This window comes from Genypterus blacodes, unplaced genomic scaffold (genome assembly GCF_046128005.1).
Source record: "Genypterus blacodes isolate CSIRO-AG114 ecotype Tasmania unplaced genomic scaffold, CSIRO-AGI_Gbla_v1 ptg000039l_1, whole genome shotgun sequence".
Taxonomy (NCBI): Eukaryota; Metazoa; Chordata; class Actinopteri; order Ophidiiformes; family Ophidiidae; genus Genypterus; species Genypterus blacodes.
In genome coordinates, this window is record NW_027466852.1 from 6,825,289 (window position 1) to 6,847,274 (window position 21,986).

The 21,986-nt window shown below is 48.1% G+C and overlaps 1 protein-coding gene across 1 annotated transcript; it reads left to right on the forward strand.

Annotated features, from left to right (window-relative positions):
* Positions 1-1,265: 1,265 nt before the first annotated feature.
* mxd4 (MAX dimerization protein 4) lies at positions 1,266-21,255 on the forward strand. Its single transcript, XM_076147863.1, has 6 exons — positions 1,266-1,479; positions 2,111-2,210; positions 5,238-5,267; positions 15,606-15,720; positions 16,430-16,592; positions 17,840-21,255. The coding sequence occupies exons 1-6, from the start codon at positions 1,416-1,418 to the stop codon at positions 18,064-18,066; spliced, it is 699 nt and encodes a 232-aa protein (XP_076003978.1). The 5' UTR covers positions 1,266-1,415; the 3' UTR covers positions 18,067-21,255.
* Positions 21,256-21,986: the final 731 nt, after the last annotated feature.

Sequence of the window (21,986 nt, forward strand, 5' to 3'; positions counted from 1 at the left end):
ACCCTGAGCAGAAGTGAGGTCAACTCAGTGAAATGAAGCCAAAATGCACGAGAGAGGAGAACACAAGAAACAATAGATCTGGATAGTTCAACATTTATGTGGGGGTTTTTTTGCAGGTGAAAAGCGGTTACTGCATGGCTCCAGTCGGCCGAATTGTCATCAGAATTTTCTCAAGTGTCCAAACACTCACATCCATCTGCATCCTTAATATTTTGGGCAATTATCGCACACTTCCCAGCATACCAGTCCTAACAGCTTGGTGAGAACAGGTTTATCTCACTTTTTTCTGTCTTTGGTCTTATTTTGAGACGCTCTTAGCTGCTCAGGCCCCACCCAGACCCATGGGGATCCTGTGTGTGACTCTCATTATCAGGACACCACAGCAAAACCACAGTTTTTGGTTTGGATTCTCTGAGGTCTTTACTTCCAGTCACACCGAGGTCACATCCTTCTTGATAATGACTTTGAAATTTCTCCAGAATGGACAAGTTGACATCTGATAACTACGAATATAAAGCATCTGTGTTTTATGGATCTTAGAGAACCCCACATTTAAGACTTTCTTTCTACACTCCAGATGCTTGTTCTAACCATTTTGACACCTACTTTATTCCCACAAGTCAGCTATATGCACATTACATAACTGAGGAATAGCTGTGAAAAGTAAGTCAGTCACCCATTTCCCCAAAGAATTATATTTATTTATGTTTTTGTGTTTGTTTTGTCACTGCATTCCCTTAGTGCCATGTAGCTCGTTTCATACTTTCATAATACATATGCATACATGAGAAATTAGAAAACGTATGGCAGGAAATGAGAAAAAGATCCTAACGCTGCAGCAGCAATTCTGTCATGCCTGTCTGCAAAGAAACCACACATTTAACGGTGAAAAGCAGCGTGGAGACAAATGCAAACGCTGAACGCGCTTTACTTCCTTGTCTGAACCTAAAAACACTTTTCAGGAGTTGTCGGATTCAGCAGCCCAAACAACAGCCAAGTTCAACAATAAGACACGCCTAAACTGCCTCTCCGCCAATCAGCGACTTTGTCATGTTGTCAAACCAATCAGCTACGAGGGGGCGGGACGTGCGAGCTGTTGCTAGGGTATGTCCGTAATGGCTTCTTCGGCGTGTAGCCAATCAGAGGCGAATCTCATCGATACTCATTCTGGTCACCAGTGAAGACCGCCCCCAGTCCGCCCTTACCCACCTCTGATTGGACAAAAGAGCGATCAGTCACTTGTTTTAGTTATGCGCTGTTGACGTTACTGTAGTTTGGAGTCACCTAGACTCAGAAGTGAATATAGACGCGCATATATCGCTCTGAAGCAGTTTTTAATTTCCATTCCATTACTTTATGACTCGTACATTTATGTAAATAGATATTTTTTTCTATTTTTGTAACAAGACAGCAAGATGGAACTTAATTCTCTTTTAATTCTGCTGGAGGCTGCAGAGTACTTGGAAAGGAAAGACAGAGGTATTTCATGCCAAATTGCCAAGTTGACAGGATTTAACGCAATCATTTTGCGAGCTAGAATTTGAAATAATAGCTTCATATTCCATCCTGTGGAAAGTTTTTACGTGCTCTGCCATAGTGCAGGTATGATGTCACTTTATAGACAATGGGACACACACCAAGCGATGGGTGCAAACAGGACCGGTAGCCTGACTACATGAAGGAAATATACATTTATCATTTAAGTGCTGTTATTGTAGTTGCAATGACGTGTGTGTGTGTGTGTGATCTTCAAGCGTATACATCTTGAGAGAATGAAGTGTTTTTCTATTTGCTGAATGGAAACGAGTAAAGCAGAGTGACATTGACAATATGAGCAAACATCACAGCGGCAGACAGTCATAACTGGTCATGAAACATTAATAGTGAAAATATGAATGTTGCTGAAGGTTATCCGTTACATGTCAATACTGGGGGAGACTACACTGATCATCGATCACGCTTTCCCCCAGCGTTAACATACTTGACAGTTCGCTAGCCTGCAGCTACATGTCGTAATTTACAATTTCACAAAATTGACAGCATGTGCTATGTATGTTTTTCTGCAAACACCATAGTAAATTAATATCATTTTTGTTTGCTTTGTCAATAGAAGCAGAACACGGTTATGCGTCTGTTTTACCGTACAATAGCGACTTTTCCAGAAAGAAAACGAAAGCCTCGCCAATTTCCAGAAAATCTCAGAACAATAGGTAAATATACCTCTTATTGTTTTATTTGTTTGTACCACTGTCAGCTTATACCCACAACACACACAAACACACACACACACATCAACACAAACACACACACACATACACACTCGAGCTGAGCTGTTTTTCATGCACACTGCCATCTTTCTGCTGGGCTTGGCTCTGTTTTGGTCTCTCCTATAAACACTGCCACGCGTACACTGTCACTCTGCTGCTCCCACTCTCTTACACACACACACACACTCATACACACGACATACAACTAACTTAACATATCATCACCATGATCACTCACACGCTTTTCTTTCACCTCTCTGAAATGGCTGTTTTAATGTGTGTGTGTGTGTGTGTGTGTGTGTGCGTGCGTGTGTGCGTGTGTTGATGTTGAAAATACAAGTCACTATAAAAGCTGCCGGGGTCCCCCTCCCCACACACACACACACACACACACACCCATCTCTGAGCAGGGTCGTTGTCATCTCTGTATCTGTGGACGTTTAAGGCTCAGATAAGAGTACTGTTTGGTTGCCATGGTTTCCATACACCTCTAGCAAAACAACAGCAGTCGAACATTATCCGATGACATCACTGGATCCCAGGTTTGGGATCGCAATCTGTCCCGAACAGACCAATGAGGCCACATCTTAAATTGTATAAGTGCAAACTGGATAAGTAGGTCAGGTTAGTACTTTATGCTGGAATGCCTGAGGGGAAGGAATGTTTGTATGTTGTTTGCAGTCTGTCTGCAGGACTCAGTAGTGTAATACTTCATGCGTGTAAAGGACCTTGGGTTTGTAGTAAATTGTAAATTGTAGTACATTGTACACTCTCTTCCACATTCCTTTGATTCAGCACATCGATAGGCTGACAGAAGTATTTGCATGCCTGTGTGTGTGTGTGTGTGTGTGTGTGTGTTTGAGCACTGGTAAGGGGTGTGTGACTGGGGATGTGGCAGGTGGGTGTGGTGGTTAACACAGAGACCTACACACACACTGTCCCTCACTGCGGCCGTCCTGAGCTTTATAGAGAGGCCTCAAAGTGGCTGATCTGCTTTTCCCTCCTTTTTCTCACCGGCGTCCCGTGGCTGCGGAGCACACTGAAGGCAAAATGCTCAATTTCCCCTTATACCTCCCGACCACGTTTCAAAAACATAAGGAAGTCGGAGGGCTTTAAAGTGAAAACAGCAATTTTTTTAACTGAAATAGTATTTTCAGTTAAAACAAAGCGAACTGCTGCTTACAAAGCACAATGCTTTGCTTTGTGGAATCAAAAAACCGTGAAAAATTAAAGCAAATCACATTTCTGTACCGCTGTAATCTGCGGGTTGTGTTGAGGAAGAGTCTGGAGCTTAGTTAGGGAAAAAGGAAACCTTTGTGGAATTTCCTTGTTTACTGCTCGACCCTTGTTAAATCATGAAAAAAAAAGGGAGAATTCTGTTATTGACAACGGTAAAAACTTGTTTATTGACTTATGTGTCTCACTAAAATGAGCCCGTGATAAAAATAAAGGCAGTGCTGAAGCAGTTTTATGTCTTTGGACTTGCAGATAATGTGACAAAGACGTCACACATGGGAATTGTTTGATTCAGAGCTAATTAACAGCCGTGGGATTATCAATGCTCACTTTATGACGGTTCGCTGAAGTCTTTGCATGGCACACCATTGTTTTACATAACATGTAAAGGTGTGTGTTTACCCACTCTTACAGCACAGCCTCTTCCCCTGTAACTCCCTTTACGTACTATTTCCTGGTCAGGCCATTTTGCTTCGCACACGTTTTGACTGGACAGCTTCCTCCGCGATGGTGGTGAAGCACTTCCTGTCTGCCTTGTCAGCCTCTTGATTAATGAGTTGCCAGGTTGTATGTAGTTCAGACGCTGTTAATCCCTCTGGGACGATTTGGCTCAGATGCCATGTTAGCTCGTAGCAGAGTTGCCTGTGACCCCTTTGGTGCAAGCGAGCAGCGGTGCCCTGCAGATGCCTCGGCCTCTTCGCCACAGCTGTGGGAACTGCTGCTTCGTAAGCACAAGGCCTCTTAAACAGGGGGGGAAATCTGAAAAGGGTTGTTGTCAGTCTGGCTCTTTGTTGTTTCTGTTTTGGTTTGTACTGTTTGGTATCCATGACGGTCTCATGAACAGAGAGCTTGTTCAGATGGACTGCAGTGCCCTTGCTGCTCTCAGTTGCAGATCATAATAGGGCCTCTCCTTGAAATAGCCCACGTGCTGAGGAATTCTACAGCGTCTGGGCCTCCAGACGGCTGAGTGTGTTTTTATCCGTGTCTATGCTGCTGCTGGTCACCCAGCGTGTAGCTACAACAGCAGTGCATGCATGATTTGTATATATGTGTGTGGGACAGGGAGGGAGTGTGTGTATGTGTGTGTTGAGTGTCACAGATCCTTTTTCACAGCTTTCTCTGTGGCCAATTTAAAAAAAAAACTTTTTGAACACTCTGCTGAATGAGTTTGGCAGATGCCACACAGACATGGAAGAAGAGCTCACAGACGTCACACTACATTTTTGCACCCTTGTCATGTGGACCTCATCAGAGAGGCCATGTTTCCAGTACGTGCGACTGAGATCCTCCATATAAATCACCTCCACAGTCTGACACCAGGATCCCATCATGTGCAAGTTGTGCCATTTATTCCACAGAGAAGCAGACAGTTTAGGAATGAATATACAGCTGTCTGGGAGTATTAGAATAGACCCAATGTAGGGCCTTCAGCACATCACATTATGGAGACGTTCCAGCATTTCAAACTGTAAAGCCAGCTGAGGTGAAAGCAAAGGGGGAAAGGATAAAGAGATCTCTTGGCATTTTCCTCTATAACCTCTTGCTTTCATCTGTTCCTGCATTGAAGTTCATTCAGTAACCGAGCCCGTCTCCTTTGGAATCAGCCTCACTAACTCACTTTTCCGCTCCACTTTCTCACATCACGTGACCCAAAGCCTGTGTAGTATTGTGACCATATTGTGTCTCTCTGCGGCCTGGCACTCATCTCTGTCTTTTGTCTGTTTACCTTTTCAGATCGTCACACAATGAGCTGGAGAAACACAGGTAAGGGAACTGCTGACAATCTGTGACCTGTCGTGTGTGTGTGATCTTGCCCGTCGCCCCTTGTGTCTGTTTGTTACATCGCTGTGTTGCGTCTTACCCACCGACTTCACTTACACTGTACACAATATTGAGCTTTATCAGATCAGATCAGTCCACGTTAGGAGCCAGAGATCTGATCAATCAATTACTCGTGTGTTTAACTGGATAATAAGCTGATCTCAAAGAGCGCCTGTATCCTCTCCGTAATGTCATAATCCCGTGCAGACTGATGTGAACGGAGAGGATCGGCGAGCTTGTCTGGCCTCGTCTTCCTCCCACCGGACTCAAACCCACCCGGGCCAGTGGTGATGCGACATCTTTGCTCATCAGAAGCTCTGTTTTGACTTTGCAGTGTCCAAATGGATCTCCAGCCAGGAAACTGAGCCTCTCCTTTAATCTAACCACCTTTGTACAATAGAAGGCCTTATTTCCGTCGCTTCATTAGCTTGCAGTCACTCTGAACGACTGCCTGTTGTTGATTCTTATAAAACAAAACAGAGAGGCTTAAGGAAACAGCTGATGTGACTATCAGCATGTAGAGTGAAGGCTGGAGCGGGCGTGTCGGCTGTGTGTGCGTAGCGCGCGTGACGCGCCGCCACTCACTTTGAGGGCTTGGGCTTTGCCAGTCACATGTCTGGCTGTGAGTAATGTGCGCGTGCGTGCGTGTGTGTGTGTGTGTGTGTGTGTGTGTGTATGTACTACAGTGGAAAAACAAGTAAGGACATATTCTCCCATGAGCTGGCAGAAAAGTCCAGGCTGACGATACTCGAGGTTACCTCATGTTTGACGGGTGAGGTTTCTAGAAAACGTGATGTTTAGTTACGCTGAAGTGTTGGTAAATTGTTCCATAATCACCTTACTCACTTCCCTTGGTCACCCCGTTCCTGAAAAAGACATTACAACAGAATTTGACTAATGATGGTGAAACCCGCCTCTTCTCTTTGCTCATTCACTGATTTGAACTTCTTAGGCCTTGGTTTCCAGGTGATTTAAGGTTAAAGTTGCCCCTAAAGTTTGAATACTTCAGTACATCATCCCACATTTCAGAGGTCTTTTAGTATTTGACCTCCATGTGTTTTAGTTGTTGTTTTCTTCCCGTGGCTGCTGGCAAAGGGAAACTCCACCCTGCCTGTTTGTAATGACAGACCCTGCAGTGATGAGGTGTCATTCTGATCCATTGCAACACAACGCACAACGATTTCATTACCTGTCTGGAACCCTGTGTGGCCTCAAATTACACGGTCGCCACGGTAACATACAGCTGTTGAAGTTTGGGATTGTGACTTTTCAGGCTTTACGGCAAATACCGTAAATTCCCCTGTGTTGCTTTTTCAGCCCGTTCGTGTAATGAGTGTATTTGTGTTACTTTGCTTTTTCTTTTTGGCCTTAACAGCTGCACGGACAATAATCAAAGCTCAAGCGCGTACGTTTGAATCAGTATTTAGCTGAACATTGACCTCTTGCTTGCTGCTGATCCTCCGCCAGCATGCCACCTAACCAAGAGTCTTCAGCTGTCCCGGGTTTAAACCAGTTTAATCGGTGTGGGACCAGTTCATTTCCAGCAGCAGACCCGGTCGGTCCATATTACCCCAAAGCTCCTCCTCCTCCTCCTCCTCCTCCTCTGCCCCCGGGGCTCTTTACACGTCGCTCTGGAGCAGCCTGGCTTTTTTTAGCCCTCAGTTGCTCTCTTTTGTCCGGTCAAGTGTTGTTGTGTTGGGTTCAGGCCGGCACAATGCAGAGCTCTCAGGAGTCCATTCCTGTGTGTCCACAAGGTGAATTAAGTTCACTTAGTTTGTTACTGCGATCCAATCCGTCCATCCCCGCTTTTAAGTCTGTGAGAACTTGTCACGCGTGTCCCCCGCTCTGTCCATTTCCTCCAGAGACAAGACAGCGACAGTGAACTCCTGTTGTTTTTCCACGTGTGATGAAAGTGAGACGTCTGAGCGGGGGGGGGGGTGACAGGACCGGACTGTGTGCCACCGGGCGTGTGACTTGTCTTCACACAGTCTGATTATCTTTTTCGGAGGCCCCGGGGTGAAACCACGAGAGCGCCGCAGAGACCAAGTTGAGCGTGACTCTGCTGTTTTTTTACTGTTAAGAAGCGTCGCAACGTTTCTGCAAAACCACATATGCTGCTGCTGCACGGCTCCGTCTCCGCTGGCATCGCTTCCTTCCTATTTCTGACTCTTCTCCATCGCTCATCTGATGTTTTGGTCACCGCTCTTGGTGAAATGGTGACAGCACAGTAGGTTTTGCTTTCCCACACATCACCTGTTTACTGGAAACACGATTCCACTATATGATCAGGTTTGGTTTCCTCATTTCAAAAAGGATTTACGAAATCTATTTTTATCTCTCCAGACACAGGCGCCACCCAGTCTTGGTTTCATTTTCTGACAATCACTCAGAGTTCTTTGGAGGTTTAATTAATGAAGAAAACAAAACAAGTTGGATTCGCAACAAATGGTCACGCACCTATGCAACACGCGGGCGCCGTGTTGCACCTATTCAAAGCGTACATGCGCCTCACGGAACATGGGAGCAGGCGCTTGTTTAGTCACAGTCTAATCTTCTCACTAATTAAATTTATTATCCCGGTGTCCTGTACTCCCCTGGCTGTGATGAATGACTTATTTGGCTTTGAGAAGCTCCCCCTCCCCCTCGCCGTCCCTCCCCTCCCGCCGCCGCCGTCGTCCCCCCTCGCCGTCCCTCCCCTCCCGCCGCGAAGCTCGTCTCTGGATGTTAAAAAGCCGTGCGGTGGCAGCACCTCGCCGAGCCGCGTGAGTTATGGCCGCGTGTCGGCGGGAGGGAGAGCCGCCCTCGAGACCTCCCCCCCCCCCCCCTGTTCACTTCACCTCCTCTCCTCCGCTCTCCCGTCTGACTCTTTTCTCCAGAGGCCACATCTGTTTTTTCTGCTATCTGTCTTTTTTCCTCCTCCCTCTCCTTATTTTGACTCTCCCTTTGCCCCCTAAACGTGTCTGAGTCAGCAGAAACCCGAGGCTGCGAAAGGAAAAAGTACAGAGAGTCTTTATCACTCCTTCACGGTCGCCCTGCCAAAGCTCGTTAGCGCTCCTTTTCTCAACTTTTTGGAGGAACAGGTCCTCTTTGGTTACTGTAACCTATATGGGAATCTTTCTAGAACACGACATGCTTTCATGCTTTCAGTGTGGATTACAACAAACTGCACAGCTATCATTCACTTTCAATATCACCCTTAGCAGAACTATTCAATCAAAAAGAAGTATTCCGGATTATACAAATTCCCCCAATATATACATAAAGCACATATTTGGACAATTGGAAACTTCAGGCTTTCACTTAAGACAACAAATCTTATATTTCTTTAGCTTTATGCGCATTTTACTGGCAGCTAATGTTCTTCAATGTAATTACGCTTTGTTGTGCCATTCCCATGTTCACATGACTGCACGTGCCTGCTTCCTCAAATGACACACGTGTGTGTAGTGACCTGTGAGTCATTAGGGATTACTGGGCAGCTCATATCCCAGAGTAATGAATGATGCTCTGTGTGTGGTTGATGCAGTCACGCAGGCCGTGTTGTCGTCATTAGCGATGCATATGTACGTAAATACGCTCTAAAGTTAGATTGTAGACGTGTTTTCTCTACACTCAGAGGTTTATAGAAGTCATCAGATGCAGCCCAAGGATAAAGGGAAAGTGGGACTGCAGAGGGAATAAGCTTCATGTAGCCTAGGAGTAAGAAACATGGCTGCTGGAGGTCAGCAGAAGAGGTCACATGTGGAATCTCTCCTGCCTGAGGTCACTGGGTGCCGTGAGCTCTTTGGTTCAGATGAGTCGAGTCCCACCAGGGTTGCAGATTGGCTGCTTATGTGCCACGTATGGGCGACTGTTGTGTATCTGCATGACATGTCAGAGCTGTGTGTGTGTATGTGTGTGTGTGCGTGTGTGTGTGTGGGAGATGCTTTGAGTGTGTGAGTGGCACGTGGTGCAGGTCCCACGTGAAAATGCTGCTCTTCCTTCTTTGGCGTCCCTGCTGCAGACACACACACACACACACACACACACACACACACAGACCCACACTCCCTTTTCTATGTCGGTGACCTGTGTTCGTCGCCGCAAAAGCAGCTGACACAGCACCTCGTAAAAAATGAAGAAGACAAACTGTCAATACACACACGGCGTCAGGGCGCTCCAGGGCCAAGGAAAATAAATTCAAAGAGAAAAGCAGTGGAGCAGGGAGAACGCCGTGGCCTCGCCGCGGCCTTTGGTGGTGCGTTCACTGCACCCTTCGAGGCACCGGTCCGGTCTGCGTCGCACGCTCGAGGAGAAATTCTTCAGGGGAGATTTGAGCAGGACGTGGCTGCTGTGTGTGCGCCGAGCGAGCAGCCTGAAATTCAGGTCAACAGAGAATGTGTACGCTGGAATGTAGAGTTAAGTAAGAGAGCGGCAGTCACAGAAACCAGCAGGCCGTCTGTTACAAGAATGCGCCGCGTTCTGCAAGCACATCAATACTCGCCGCTGCTCCTCGCATTGTTAGAAGACAAGCACTCATAACTCTTAAGTCACATGTTGTAATATTCCTGTTATTATGATGACGGTGTTCAGGTTAGAGCTGCAGACGTTCTCTCCTTTATTCTGTCAGATTAGCGGTTGTTTATTCCAAAAGATCCTTCATTTTTGGTGCTTGTGCCACTTGGTTACTGTGTGTTAATCATTGACAGGGCTTCATTATGAAGTTGCCCGTGTCAGAGGGGAGAATGTGTTTATTGAGGGCTGAACTTGTCTCTGCTAGTCCGTCCAACATTCGCAGACGCAGCTTGCAATTAACTTTAAGCAGCGGAAGGGAATAATGGTCCGGTCTGTCATTTAACATTGTGTAGAAATGATTCAGAGATGCATGCCCCCCCCCCCCACCACACACACACACACACACACACACCTTCTAGTTGCTCACACTTTGTCATCTGTAAATTGTTGGCGACATCTGTTTTTCTGTGGTCACAAGCGTACAGTGGCGATGCTGAGGAAGGGATTTTGTAATGATCCGTGCTTGTTTCTGCACATTGTTTCAGCTTTAGGACAACAGAAACCTCAAATCATTGACTCTTAATTACAAAGCGTTTCCCCATTACACCCAGTGGAAATTCCAGTTTGCTTTGTGGAAATACTACCAACGAGTGAACAACAAACCACTTAATTTTGTAGTTTCCTGTTGTTCAATCAGCAGTAAACTATGCAGAGCCTTTTGCCTTTTGCTCCCCCCTCCCTCCCTCCCTCCCTCTGTCTGCAGGGCTGTTGTGGCACAGTCATCCAAGTTTCTGTTTGCAGCGTAGCGTGTGAGCGCAAGCTGTGTGAGGGCGAGCTGCACGTCCCTGCTGTCAGGAGATTGTGTTTACTCGTATCCGTCTGTCTCGCCTCACAGTTGTCACTGCGCACACACAGGGGCGGCTGGGCGTGGCATCTCTCTGGCTGTCGAAAACAAATACAGCTCGTCCCAAACAGCTGACATTTCATACCAGCGTGATAAGCTACTTTCATGTCCGCCTCTTGCTCTGCTGGCTTCTTGGTACGAGCCGCCTCTCTCTCTCTCTCTCTCTCTCTCTCTCTCTCTCTCTCTCTCTCTCCTGCCCTCGTGTTTTTCAAGATGGCACATCAGATCTCTGTTAAATGTAAACATGTGCAGGGCAGGGCGAGAGGGTGACAGGGAGACTGATGAAGAGCTGCTGAAAGGTCTAGTGTGTGTGTGTGTGTGTGTGTGTGTTTGTCTATCCCGAGCCCCCACGGGTCCCCCACCCTTTCAAACCCCCCCCTCCCGTCTGCCTCACACTCCCCAGGAGCCTGTCAGCCAGATGTGGAGCCACTGCGCTGGCAACCCCAAATTCCACCACCTCACCGTGGTGACACACACACACACACACACACACGCAATGCAACAATTTGACTTAATACAGCAGACACTCTGGACAGACTCACATACTCTTGACTTTGACTGCAATACAACGGGCGTGAGTTTAAAGCTTTTATTATCCTTCAACAAAAACACTGATCTGACATAGTGACACACAAATACATTCATTTCTACAGCAAGAAACATAAATCCTTAGTTGACAACTTACAGCCAATAACTAAAATCCCAAATAAATCCAAATTTGTCTTTTACAAAAATATTGCAGTAGCACGACGTCATCATGACATCGTCTCGGGCTACTGCCTAAAGCCTGAGACGTTTTCTCCGAGACTAAGCAGGTTGGCTTAGAGAGAGTGAGAGGAAACAGTGCAGTGGTGTTACCGGTGACCTCTGACCCTAGTTGAGCATGCTTGGCTCCGAGTGCTGGACTAACCACTGTGAGTCCTGTGCTTACAGGCTGAGGAATGCGCTCAGCTGCAGAAAGCTCATTAAACAGCGCGGCGAGTTAAGGGGTTGAGCGCCTGTTGTTTGCGTCGGTGCCGCTTCTCGGGGCCTTTTGTGTGCCCGTGTGTCCGCAAAAACCAATAGTATTAGAAAGATAGGGGGTTCCATTATGGTGGACAAGGACACGTGAATACACATTATGCATTGGTCACGCGGCACAAACACGTTTCATCTCCTTGTTGCCCCTCAGCAGAAAAACAATATTTCTCATGGCTGCTTTCCTTTCCGAGGCCCAGAGAGGCGAGCGGATCTGTGAGAAAGGCCTGCTGTGTGTACCCAGTAACCTTGGAGCATAAGTCAGCAATTTAAGGAGCTCGTTCCAGTTTCAGCAGCAAGCAGCCTTCGGAGGAAATCTTGCACTTTTCCTCTGTCTCGGCTTTGTTTTGGCGCCGAGCCCCGACGGAGAGGGATGGGCGGCGGGGGAAGGGAAGGGAAGGGAAGGAGAAGGCCAGAGATCAGACACAAACTGTCCCGTGATACTTGGGCACGTGAGGCACGTCAGGTGGTTTCTTTCCTTGTGAATGGGACTCCACGGTGAATCAAAGTGCCTCTTCACTGCCTTTCTTCCATTCTAAAACCCTCCAATCTACACACGCACGTTTACAGGCCAGTTCAGTTTTTCCATCAAACAAACAAACCAGCGCGCAAACAAACCTGCATACAGACTTTGATGCGAACAGAACAAAAGGAATCACGTCTTGACCGCAAACCCCTTATGTGACACGGCCCCAGCTGTGTTGCACACTGTGACACTGTTCATGACCGGAATATCAAGGACCGTCCTATTTTCAACCCAGACAAACTGGAAAATGTGATGCGATGCAGAACTACGCGGGGCCAGGGCGGCATATGAACCGTCTGGCTCCATCTTCACGTACACACGCATGGTGCCACGCTCTCGCAAGGCTGCTTTTCAGGCAATCTGATAAACATCGCGTGACCGGGGCCTCGGCGTAGGAATAACAAACGTGATGGAGAGAGGAGAGGGAGGGAGGGAGGAGAGGGAGGGAGGGAGGGAGGGAGGGAGGGAAGGAAGGGTCCCCGTCCCGCTCCAAATCCGCTGCGCTCCTGAAGAAAAATAGCAAGTGTGTCTCCCTGCAGGAGGACACGTGCTGCTGGGAGGGAGCTGTCAGGGACACACACACACACTGGCAGGCTGAGAGAGCAACAGGTCCATGTGTGTGTGTCTCAACCAGACACATCAAAGCCAGGAAGGATTTGTTGGACACAGTTTGAGGAAGCCGTAATAATCCAGTTGAAGGGGATCGTTGCGGCAAGAATTAGACGTTGAACGTTCGTCCAGATTTAAACAAATGAATATAAACGTAATATAACAGGAAGTATATATAAACTTATGAGTTTATATTTAAACTATAGAGTAGACACTTGTACATACTTCGCTAAGAGTTGACATACAGCACCTGCATCGTTTTCCCGGGAATGATAGATCAGCAATGATTGATGACGAATCCTATACGTCCTTATCCTATATAAGAACGTTTCCAACAAACGCTATGGGGTAATAAGGGTTAAATTGAGATTGTTTTTCGTCACGCATCAAAGTTGTGTTTAGTTTGTGTCTCAGGTAGTAAGAGGCTGCGTTTACATTTACATTTACTCATTTGGCAGAGATGCTTCAGATTGAGATTTGAATACAACACAAAGCAAAGGTTGAGTCAGGTGAGAACACAGAGAGCGAGGCGGAGCTAAGAGGCGGAGCCAGGAGTCTGTAGACCTGTTTAAGGACGGCCCGCCTCAGATATACATGATAACAACCTGTACGGTGACACGCACTTAAATGGCGAGTACGGCTTGATGTTTAAGGCGACGGTCGGGACGCGAGGAGAAGAAGAAGGCGTCACGAGTCCGGACAGATAACGTTTACAAGACTCAATCATACATCTGTGCACATTTCTACACTGTGCCTGGTCATATAAGTGGTTCGTATGATCAGAGTAACAGAGTAACATTGGAGGTGGGCAGTGTGTGTACGTGTGTGTGTGTGTGTGTGTGTGTGAGGGAACGCCTTGTTTTTGTTTTTCATTGAGAGAGAGAGAGCAAGCGAGCTAGCAGGGTGTAAGATGGTTGCCCATTGGCTCATGTTACCCTTGGATGATGTGTGTGTGTGTGTGTGTGTGTGTGTGTGTGAGCGCTGCCTGGTGCAGCTGAGCACACTGCACTCAAAGGGCCCTTTTTTTTCCGCCCAGGAGGAGAAAGTCATCCTCCAGAATAGACCCCCCCCCCCCTCCCTTCCAAAAACACCCTCCCTCCCTTCATCCCTCCCCGGCCTGCAGACCCCCAGCTCCTTCCTGCCCGCTTCCCCCTGGCCCGGAGTTCAACCGCTTCATGTGGCTGGGACTCGGGGCGGGGGGGGGGGCAGGTTAGAGGTGGAGCCCCCCCCGCCCCCTGTCCTCAGAAGACACTTGTGTTCTCCAGTTGGGGATGAGGGTGTGTTGGTGTTGGCAGGGTGCGGAGCAAAGGTGTGGAGGGGGGGGGGGTACAGCGGATGGGGGGGCGGGGGGGGGGAGGTGGAATTGCCCCCTGGGAGCAGTGGAAATGAAAAGAAGCGGAGCACTTTCACACGCCCTCTTTGGGAATGCCTGTACGCACCTGTAGAGAGAGAGAGACGCCGCCTCAGATCTGGACCGGCTCGGTGTTTTCATAGGTGGGAAAAAAATAAATCCACTGCACTTCTCACTTTTACAGAGCTGTGATCAAATCTCCCCTGAAATGAAAGTTGAAATGATCAGCGAGGGCCTTTAGATGATCATGTTTAGGCTGTGGGAGGAGGTTGGCTTCTCCTCTCTTGTTCCCCACAGGCCGTCTGACCCCTGAGTGAAACAGACGGGTCAGTAAGAGGGTCTCACTAATGTGAAAAACACAGGCAACGCCCTTCCTGCAAAGGCTCCAGTGTGTGTGTGTGCGTGTGTGCATTTCAGAGTGCGTGTGTGTGAAGACACTGGGAGACAGAGCCTGGGTAGCTGCAATCTCACACATGCTCTGCTCTGTGCCTCTCTGTGCCGCTCCGCGCTGCTCTGCGGCTTCAATTCCAGCCACAGGGGCTTTATTGCAGTTCCAGAGACGGCCAGCGGGGGCGACGTGTTGTCAGAGTTTGTTTATCGTTCAGCTGGAGTTCGCCAAAGGAACGGGAGGCAAAGGGGGAAGGCAGAGGCTCAGAACAAAGGCAGGGTTCATGCACTGGCTTGACTAATGCTAGGTTGAAAGGCCTTTATGAGCAAATTTGAATGGAGCGAGGGCAGAGTGGGAGGAGAGCCCACAAACATGACGTGAATAAAAGCAGCTCATTCAAATCATTTACAATATGCGCGCAGTTTTTTGTGTCGCTGTCGCAGAATCAAACCTCCCGAACGCCGCATGCACAACGCTGTTTGTTTGCGGATGCGGGGTTGTTGGCCTGCGGGGCTCCGGGCTGCACTCAGGCTCTGCTTCCTGTCTTTGAGTTCAGTCGACACAGAGGAACTTCCACCGCCTTCGTTTTGGTCGATAATGACTCTTAAGCATGTGTGTTTATAGATTCTTCCCTGAACACACTCATCTTCACAGGTGTAGAAGCCGGCACACTGAGGGCCTGCGTGCTCCTCTGAGTGTGTGTGGCTGTGGGTGGGTGTCCGGCGAGGAACAGTGTGTGTGTGTATGTGCAAATTGTTAAGAACCACAACTACGACTACAGCTGCTAAAGCTGTGAGCATCCAAGCAACCACAACGGGTGTCATCACTAAATTGTTGATGGTTGATGTCGTACATTTTTGGAGCTTGGCCTCCTTCCGTCTAACACCAATACGTCATAAACCTTTTGGAACCTTTTTTTGTAAGTCTCAGCGCTTCTGCTCCGACGTTTTTGCTGCTGACTCACTGGTGTGCTGGTGTGTGTGTTTTTGCAGACGTGCCAAACTGCGGCTCTACTTGGAGCAGCTGAAGAAGTTGGTGCCTTTGGGTCCAGACAGCACGAGACACACAACGCTCAGCCTGCTGAAACGGGCCAAGATGCACATCAAGGTAACGCAAAATGTTCCTCCCTCTCCCTCGTGGGCTGCGGAAGAATCCAGCGAGGGTCTTTTGTAAAAAAAACCCGGGGCCGCTCGGTTTCACTCCCCCCCTTTTTTCCGTCGTGTTCCTCTAATCTTTTTCCATCAAAGTTTGTTTGAGGCTGGCAAGCGAAAAGAGACGCCCGATTCCCAAGACCGAGAGAGAAAATATAGTCTCAAAGAAGATGATAAGTCAACAAAGGGGGGGGGGGAGGAGGGGGGGGGTCGTGGCTGATCTTCAGATATGTGGTCGAAAGATAATTGGACTAAAGACCTCCTCCCCCTCGTCTTCCTCCTCCACGGTTCATTAACTGTTGCAGCTTACGCACATCGGGTGACATGTTGAGAGAAGAAAAAAAAAAAACATATTTTGAATGTGCAGGCGTCCATGCATGGTTTGTCACTGCATTATAAGCAGGCAGGCAGGCAGGCAGGCAGACAAGTCACGGTGTGGTTAGTGGAACATCCAGACAGAGCTGCTTTTAACCCTTCACTTCCTGTTTGTCATGCATGTCCTCTCTGCTCAGATGTTGGATGTAAATTCTCGTCACTGCGGTGTTTTTGTTTTCACAAGTGGTCTTATCGCAGACGCGTTGGAGTGGCGGCTCTGAAAGGTTTCACATGCACAAACAATTCTGGTGTCTGCCATTGATTGCTCTTCTTTATCCATTCTTCTGCAGAAGCTGGAGGAGCAAGACAGGAAGGCTTTAAACATGAAGGAGCAGCTGCAGAGAGAGCACCGCTACCTCAAACGCCGCCTGGAGCAGCTCTCCGTGTCGGGATCAGTGGAGCGCATCCGCACCGACAGCATGGGCTCGACCATCTCCACCGACTCAGAGCAAGGTCCAGAACCTTCCCTCTCTAATTTCACTTTTCCAACTATTCAAGTCCTTTCAATTCGTCTCCCCTCATGTAACAATTTCTGTGTTTTTCAGTTTTCTGTCACACCCCACACACACACACACACACGCACACACACACACACACACACACACACACACACACACACACGCACACACACACACACACACACACACACGCACACACACACACGCACACACACACACATACACACACACACACACACACACACACACACACTCACACACAGAGGCTGTTCCTCCACCACTGATTATCTTCCTCTGTTTGTTGGGGGGGAGAGGGGAAAGCTGATCGTCTGGTGTATTTGTCGCTCTGGGGTCGTCAGTAGCAACACGTGGTGCGGATCATGTGAGACTCTCTCGCACCACGCTTCCCATCCAGCGTCTTTTATGTGGTGCTGCTTCACCTGTGGCTGCTGCAACCACAAGCGCTGCGCACACACACACAGGTGTTCAGGCTCGGCGACTCAGACTCGGCGCCTGGCAGATCTTGATAAGCTGTAACACATGCGCTCGATAGAAGATTCGACAAACTCTACGCTATCATCGCTTTCACACGGCCGCGGTTCCGCTGTGCTTTGTGTGGGAGATGTGGGCTTTGTTGTCACGCACGTTTCCGAGACGATCGGAGTCAAAGCGAGGAGCTCCAAATGAAACTCGCTGCCTTTTTTTTCCGCTTCTAACACTAACACCGCTGATATCAGATAACGCAGAGAAGAACACACTGTGTGTTCTTCCAACATTTCATGCAAATAGTTACTCTCACACTACTACTCTATATTCTCTCTCTCTCTATTTACTCTTTATTTGAACGTTACGATCCTGATGCTCCATCCAATGTAGCGAGGCTTAAAGGTGTGTCAGGCCTCCGACAGCCTTGCTAGGGGTAGTTACGCTGACTAATCCTGGATGTGGTAAACACACACACATGCAGTTGTTTATAATGGATGGGGATTAGCTGAGGGAGTACAAAGATCTGCCTGTGTGCCCAGAGTTAATGGCCGCCTAAATCCTGGTGTAATCCACAGCACTGCGGGCTCCCTAATAAATATGCCCACAGTTTGGTCCAAATAAAGTGTTTTTTCTCTCTCTCTCTCTCTCTCTCTCTCTCTCTCTCTCTCTCTCTCTCTCTCTCTCTCTCTCTCTCTCTCTCTCTCCGTCTCTGAATATAGCACTGAAAACAATCTGTTTGTGTCTTTCTGTGTGCAGAGGTGGACATCGAGGGCATGGAGTTCACTCCGGTGGAGGCGGACAGCGTGGACAGCATCAGCGAGGAGGAATTGGAGGAGGAGGAATTGGAGGAATTGGAGGAATTGGAGGAGGAGGAGGAGGAGGAGGAGGAGGAGGAGGAGGACCACTACAGCCTCCAGAGCAGCTCCAGCGACACCAGCTACACAGCCACACATTCCCACAGACTGCAGCCGCACCACTGTTAGGTGTCACGGCCATCGCCCAACCTCCGACCCCGCCCCCCGCCCTCACACATACACACACACAGCTCTGCGTCCCGCGCTATCCCTCCTCCCAACTTCCTGACCACCTTGCAACCCAAACCCGGAGCCGCCCACTGCAAACATCTTGTCGGACCCCAAAAAGCGGCAAACACACCGTTCCCTTTCCTGGACCTCGGCTTTTCCAGGAAGCATACGGGAGCTAAACGCCACTCAAATCTTCCTGAACCTTCCTTCCTAGACCACTGACCCTACCTCACCCTACTGTATCCTGCCTGAACCTGACCTCCTGACACACCCTGCCCTCCCGCTGCCCACACACAGCCCCTATCTAAGTGTTGCTACAGGCTCAAGAGAGAGCAGAGAGTAGAGTTTGTGATTTGATCGGAAGACGACAAATGCGGAACTGGCGGGGCAGCTTTGACTTGTTAATGAGAATGTGTGTGTGTGTATTCAGTATGTGTGTGTGTGTGTGTTAGCAATAACGAAAGAACAGGGTTATCTACGTGTGACTATATAGGAGTATTTGAATGACACACAGACACTTTGCACTCAGTTTCAGAGAGGAAGAAAAGGCGGAGCACTTCACTTTCATTTTGGGAATAAGCACAACAACATGGGGGTTACATCATCTCTTCCCACCAGAATGTTCCTGGTTAACCCCCGCACCCCCCACCACCCCTTCCCCACAGTTGCTTGAAAAAAAAAAAAAGAGAAAAAGCCCAGTTTGTGACCAAATGAGCAGCACTCGACTGCTTTGTGGCCAAAGACGGCAGAAGCGTCGGAGTCGCGGCAGAGAGGAGAGGAGTCTTGATGTATATAGATGTACAGTTACTGTCCAAAAGCCTCACAGCCTCCCTCCGGCTGGCTCGCCTAACCACTACTCCACACTACTGACCACTACACTATACCACCCTATGGTGTGGATGGACTACTGTTTCACTGAAAAAAGAGAGAAAAAGGAGTTGCATCAGAACTAAAGAAAACAAAACAAACAAAAGCAAACTCTTCCTGTTTTTTAAAATGGATCCCCAGGAGTGAAACCGTGCTTTATTTCTCAGTAGCAAATTGATGTAGCAATAAATACAGGAAGTGCGGGAGCTTCCTCTGAGTGTTAAAAGTGATTCTGGCGGGCTGGAGGTGGATGGCGAGGTGTTTTTTTTTTTTTTTTTTTGGTAGGTGGCAGGTGGGTGCTTACAGAGTTGACCTGAAGAAAAGGCCAGAGCTCTTTCCTTCTTCACTAATGGATCCTTCCTGTCGCTCGCTCACTCACAATGCCGTCTACTCTAGAATTCTCTCCTTTCTGTGCGGCTCTGTTACTTTTTTCGTATTCAGTGTTCACGTGTGTGTGTATGTGTGTGTGTGTGTGTGTGTGTGTGTGTGGGTTTGTTTATGAAGTTCTGATTAACAGGTCGAAGCTGCTCCACGTGCTGGAATGATTTGTCGTGTGTGTCGAGGCATTGTGTTAATCTAGAGTAGGAAAACTAATCAGAGTAGTTCTTCCATTTCTGTAACAGGACTAATGAACTTTGTTTTCTTTTTTTGGTTTTGTTTGCGCTCTGCTATCTGTCACCTTCTGGGCCCGCGCTGTAGACAAATATAACCCGATTCTTTCGCTCGGCTACGAACGAACTCGTCGATGAGGTCGTGCGCGATAGTCGCTATTGACGGAAGAGGCGCTTCTGTCGCTCTCTGACCATCGAAGAATCCTTAGTCCTCAGTCTGAGTTAAGAGCTTTTTCGGTGTCCCAACACTTTAAAAAAAAAAAAAGAGGGGGGGGGGGGGGGGGCGTGGCCACCGTGACGGGTCTGGCCCCTCCCCCCAAAAAAAACAAAACAAAAAAAGACAAAAGACTCTTAAAAAATCCTGCATACACAAAAAAAGCTACTTGTCATGACGGAAAAAGTGATCTTAGCCAGTGTAGTCTATATTTCTTGTATTAAAAGTTTGTATTATATTTTCCTAAATGTTCAGTTGTAACGAAAAGACAAAAAAGAGCGAGTATATCTTATCTATCTACATAAATATATATATATACGAGAGACGGGCAGGACGCCGGGCTGGTTGGAGGGTGTGTGTGTGTGTGTGGGGGGGGGATACACTGCCCCCCCCCCCCGGGTGACCCTCCTGCTGTCATTCTGTGCCTTGGTGAGCCTCGGCCACTGTCGCGCCGCTCCTCCACCGCCAATCCCTCCCTCCCTCCCCACACCTCCCTACTCAGGTCGCACCCCCCCCCACATCCCAGTCCCCGTCCCACCTCGCTACACACTCCTCCTCCTCCTCCTCTTGCACCCCTTTCCGAAACAAGAAAACTATAAAAACAAAGTGCTTTCCTCCCTCGATTACAAACCGCATCGCCACGCCGAAACAAGTTGACGGTCAACACTTCCACGTCGAGCACAGGTGGGGGTCGGTGGGTGGGTGGGGGGAGCGTGTGTGTGAAGACTCCCCCATCTCCCTGCTGAGAACCTGCTTGTTTTTGTTACCTGTCCAGGCTTCCCCCCACCTCCCTCCCCCCTGCCCTTCGCTCTTGTCTGTCATGGATAAATGAGAAGAAAAACAAACAAACACACACACTGGTAAAGTCCCATGGCAGCTTCCAGTCGCCCCCGGAAACAAAACGGTCACCAGCGGGGTTTCAAAAAAAAAAACTTGATGGGCTTGAAGCGTGTTGATTCTTTTTTGTTTTTGTCATGACTGTTTCACTTTTGTTGTACGTTGACTGTATTTGTTTCTGAAACAAAAAAAAAGAGGGCGTCGCTGGGAGAGGAGCGATCGAAGAATAATCCCAATTCATGGCAGCTGACGGTGTCGTCCTCCCAACTCCCAGTGACCGCAGACTAAGTGTTAAAACAATCCGCCCCCCCCTCTCCTCCGACACAGCAATAGGACCATCTTGTGCTTTGTGAGGAGGGGGTTGGGGGTCAAGGGTGGCATCTCCTTTTTTTTGTTTTGTAGACAAGCAAGTGGTTTTTGTTTTTCGACTCTGTGGTGCATTTTTTTGGTGACCAACTCTGTTGAATTGTTTTGTTCTGATGAATTTGACCTCCTATCTGCACTCTCTCTCCACACACACACATATACACGAACACACACACACACACACACACACACACACACACACACACTGCAGGAGGCAAAAAAAACAATAAGAGAGAAAACTGTCATGGAAAAGATGTTTTTTGTTTTGATTTTTGTCATCAAGAGTTTACATTCATGTCAAGGATTTGTACATGACTGTTAGTAGCAACAAAAAAAAAGTCCTTTTTTCCACTTTGTTGGTCAAATGAACAACTTAGTAAACATATTAATGACAAAGTGATTCTCTTGCACAGAACCTCCCAGTAGAAACGTGGCAGGTGAACGGGACGAGTGGAGAGCCGGATACGAGATTCTATTTTTTCACTGGCATCATTGAACTATGTGTGTACATGAGTGGAGACTCTTTGAACGACGTGCCTTGGAAAAAGCTATTTTCTTAAAAGCAGAGGTTTAACCAATCAACTAAATCTGTTAAGTCTGTCAGATGACCTTATTTTTAACCCCCGAGAGGGCAAGATAAGACATTACCACTTTGTTTCTTATTGCAGTAAACATGTTGAACTGAAATGATGCAGTTTAACCCTTCAGGGTGATCATGATGATGAAAATGATGATGATGATGATGAGGGGGCTCAGCCGAATATGTTGCGACTCGGGAGCAGCCGCAGAAATGTTTGATATCCGCTTCCATACGACTGTTGCACAGAGATTCAGTTTGGCGTGGGGCTTTTTCTTTAAAGAGCAAAAGAGCACAGTGTGAGGCAGGCAGACAGGACCTGAGAGAGACAGACAGACAGACGGAGACAGGGCCAGAGAGAGACCGGGTGTTGCAGGGTCCAGGCAGACCAGACCGCCCGTGCCGG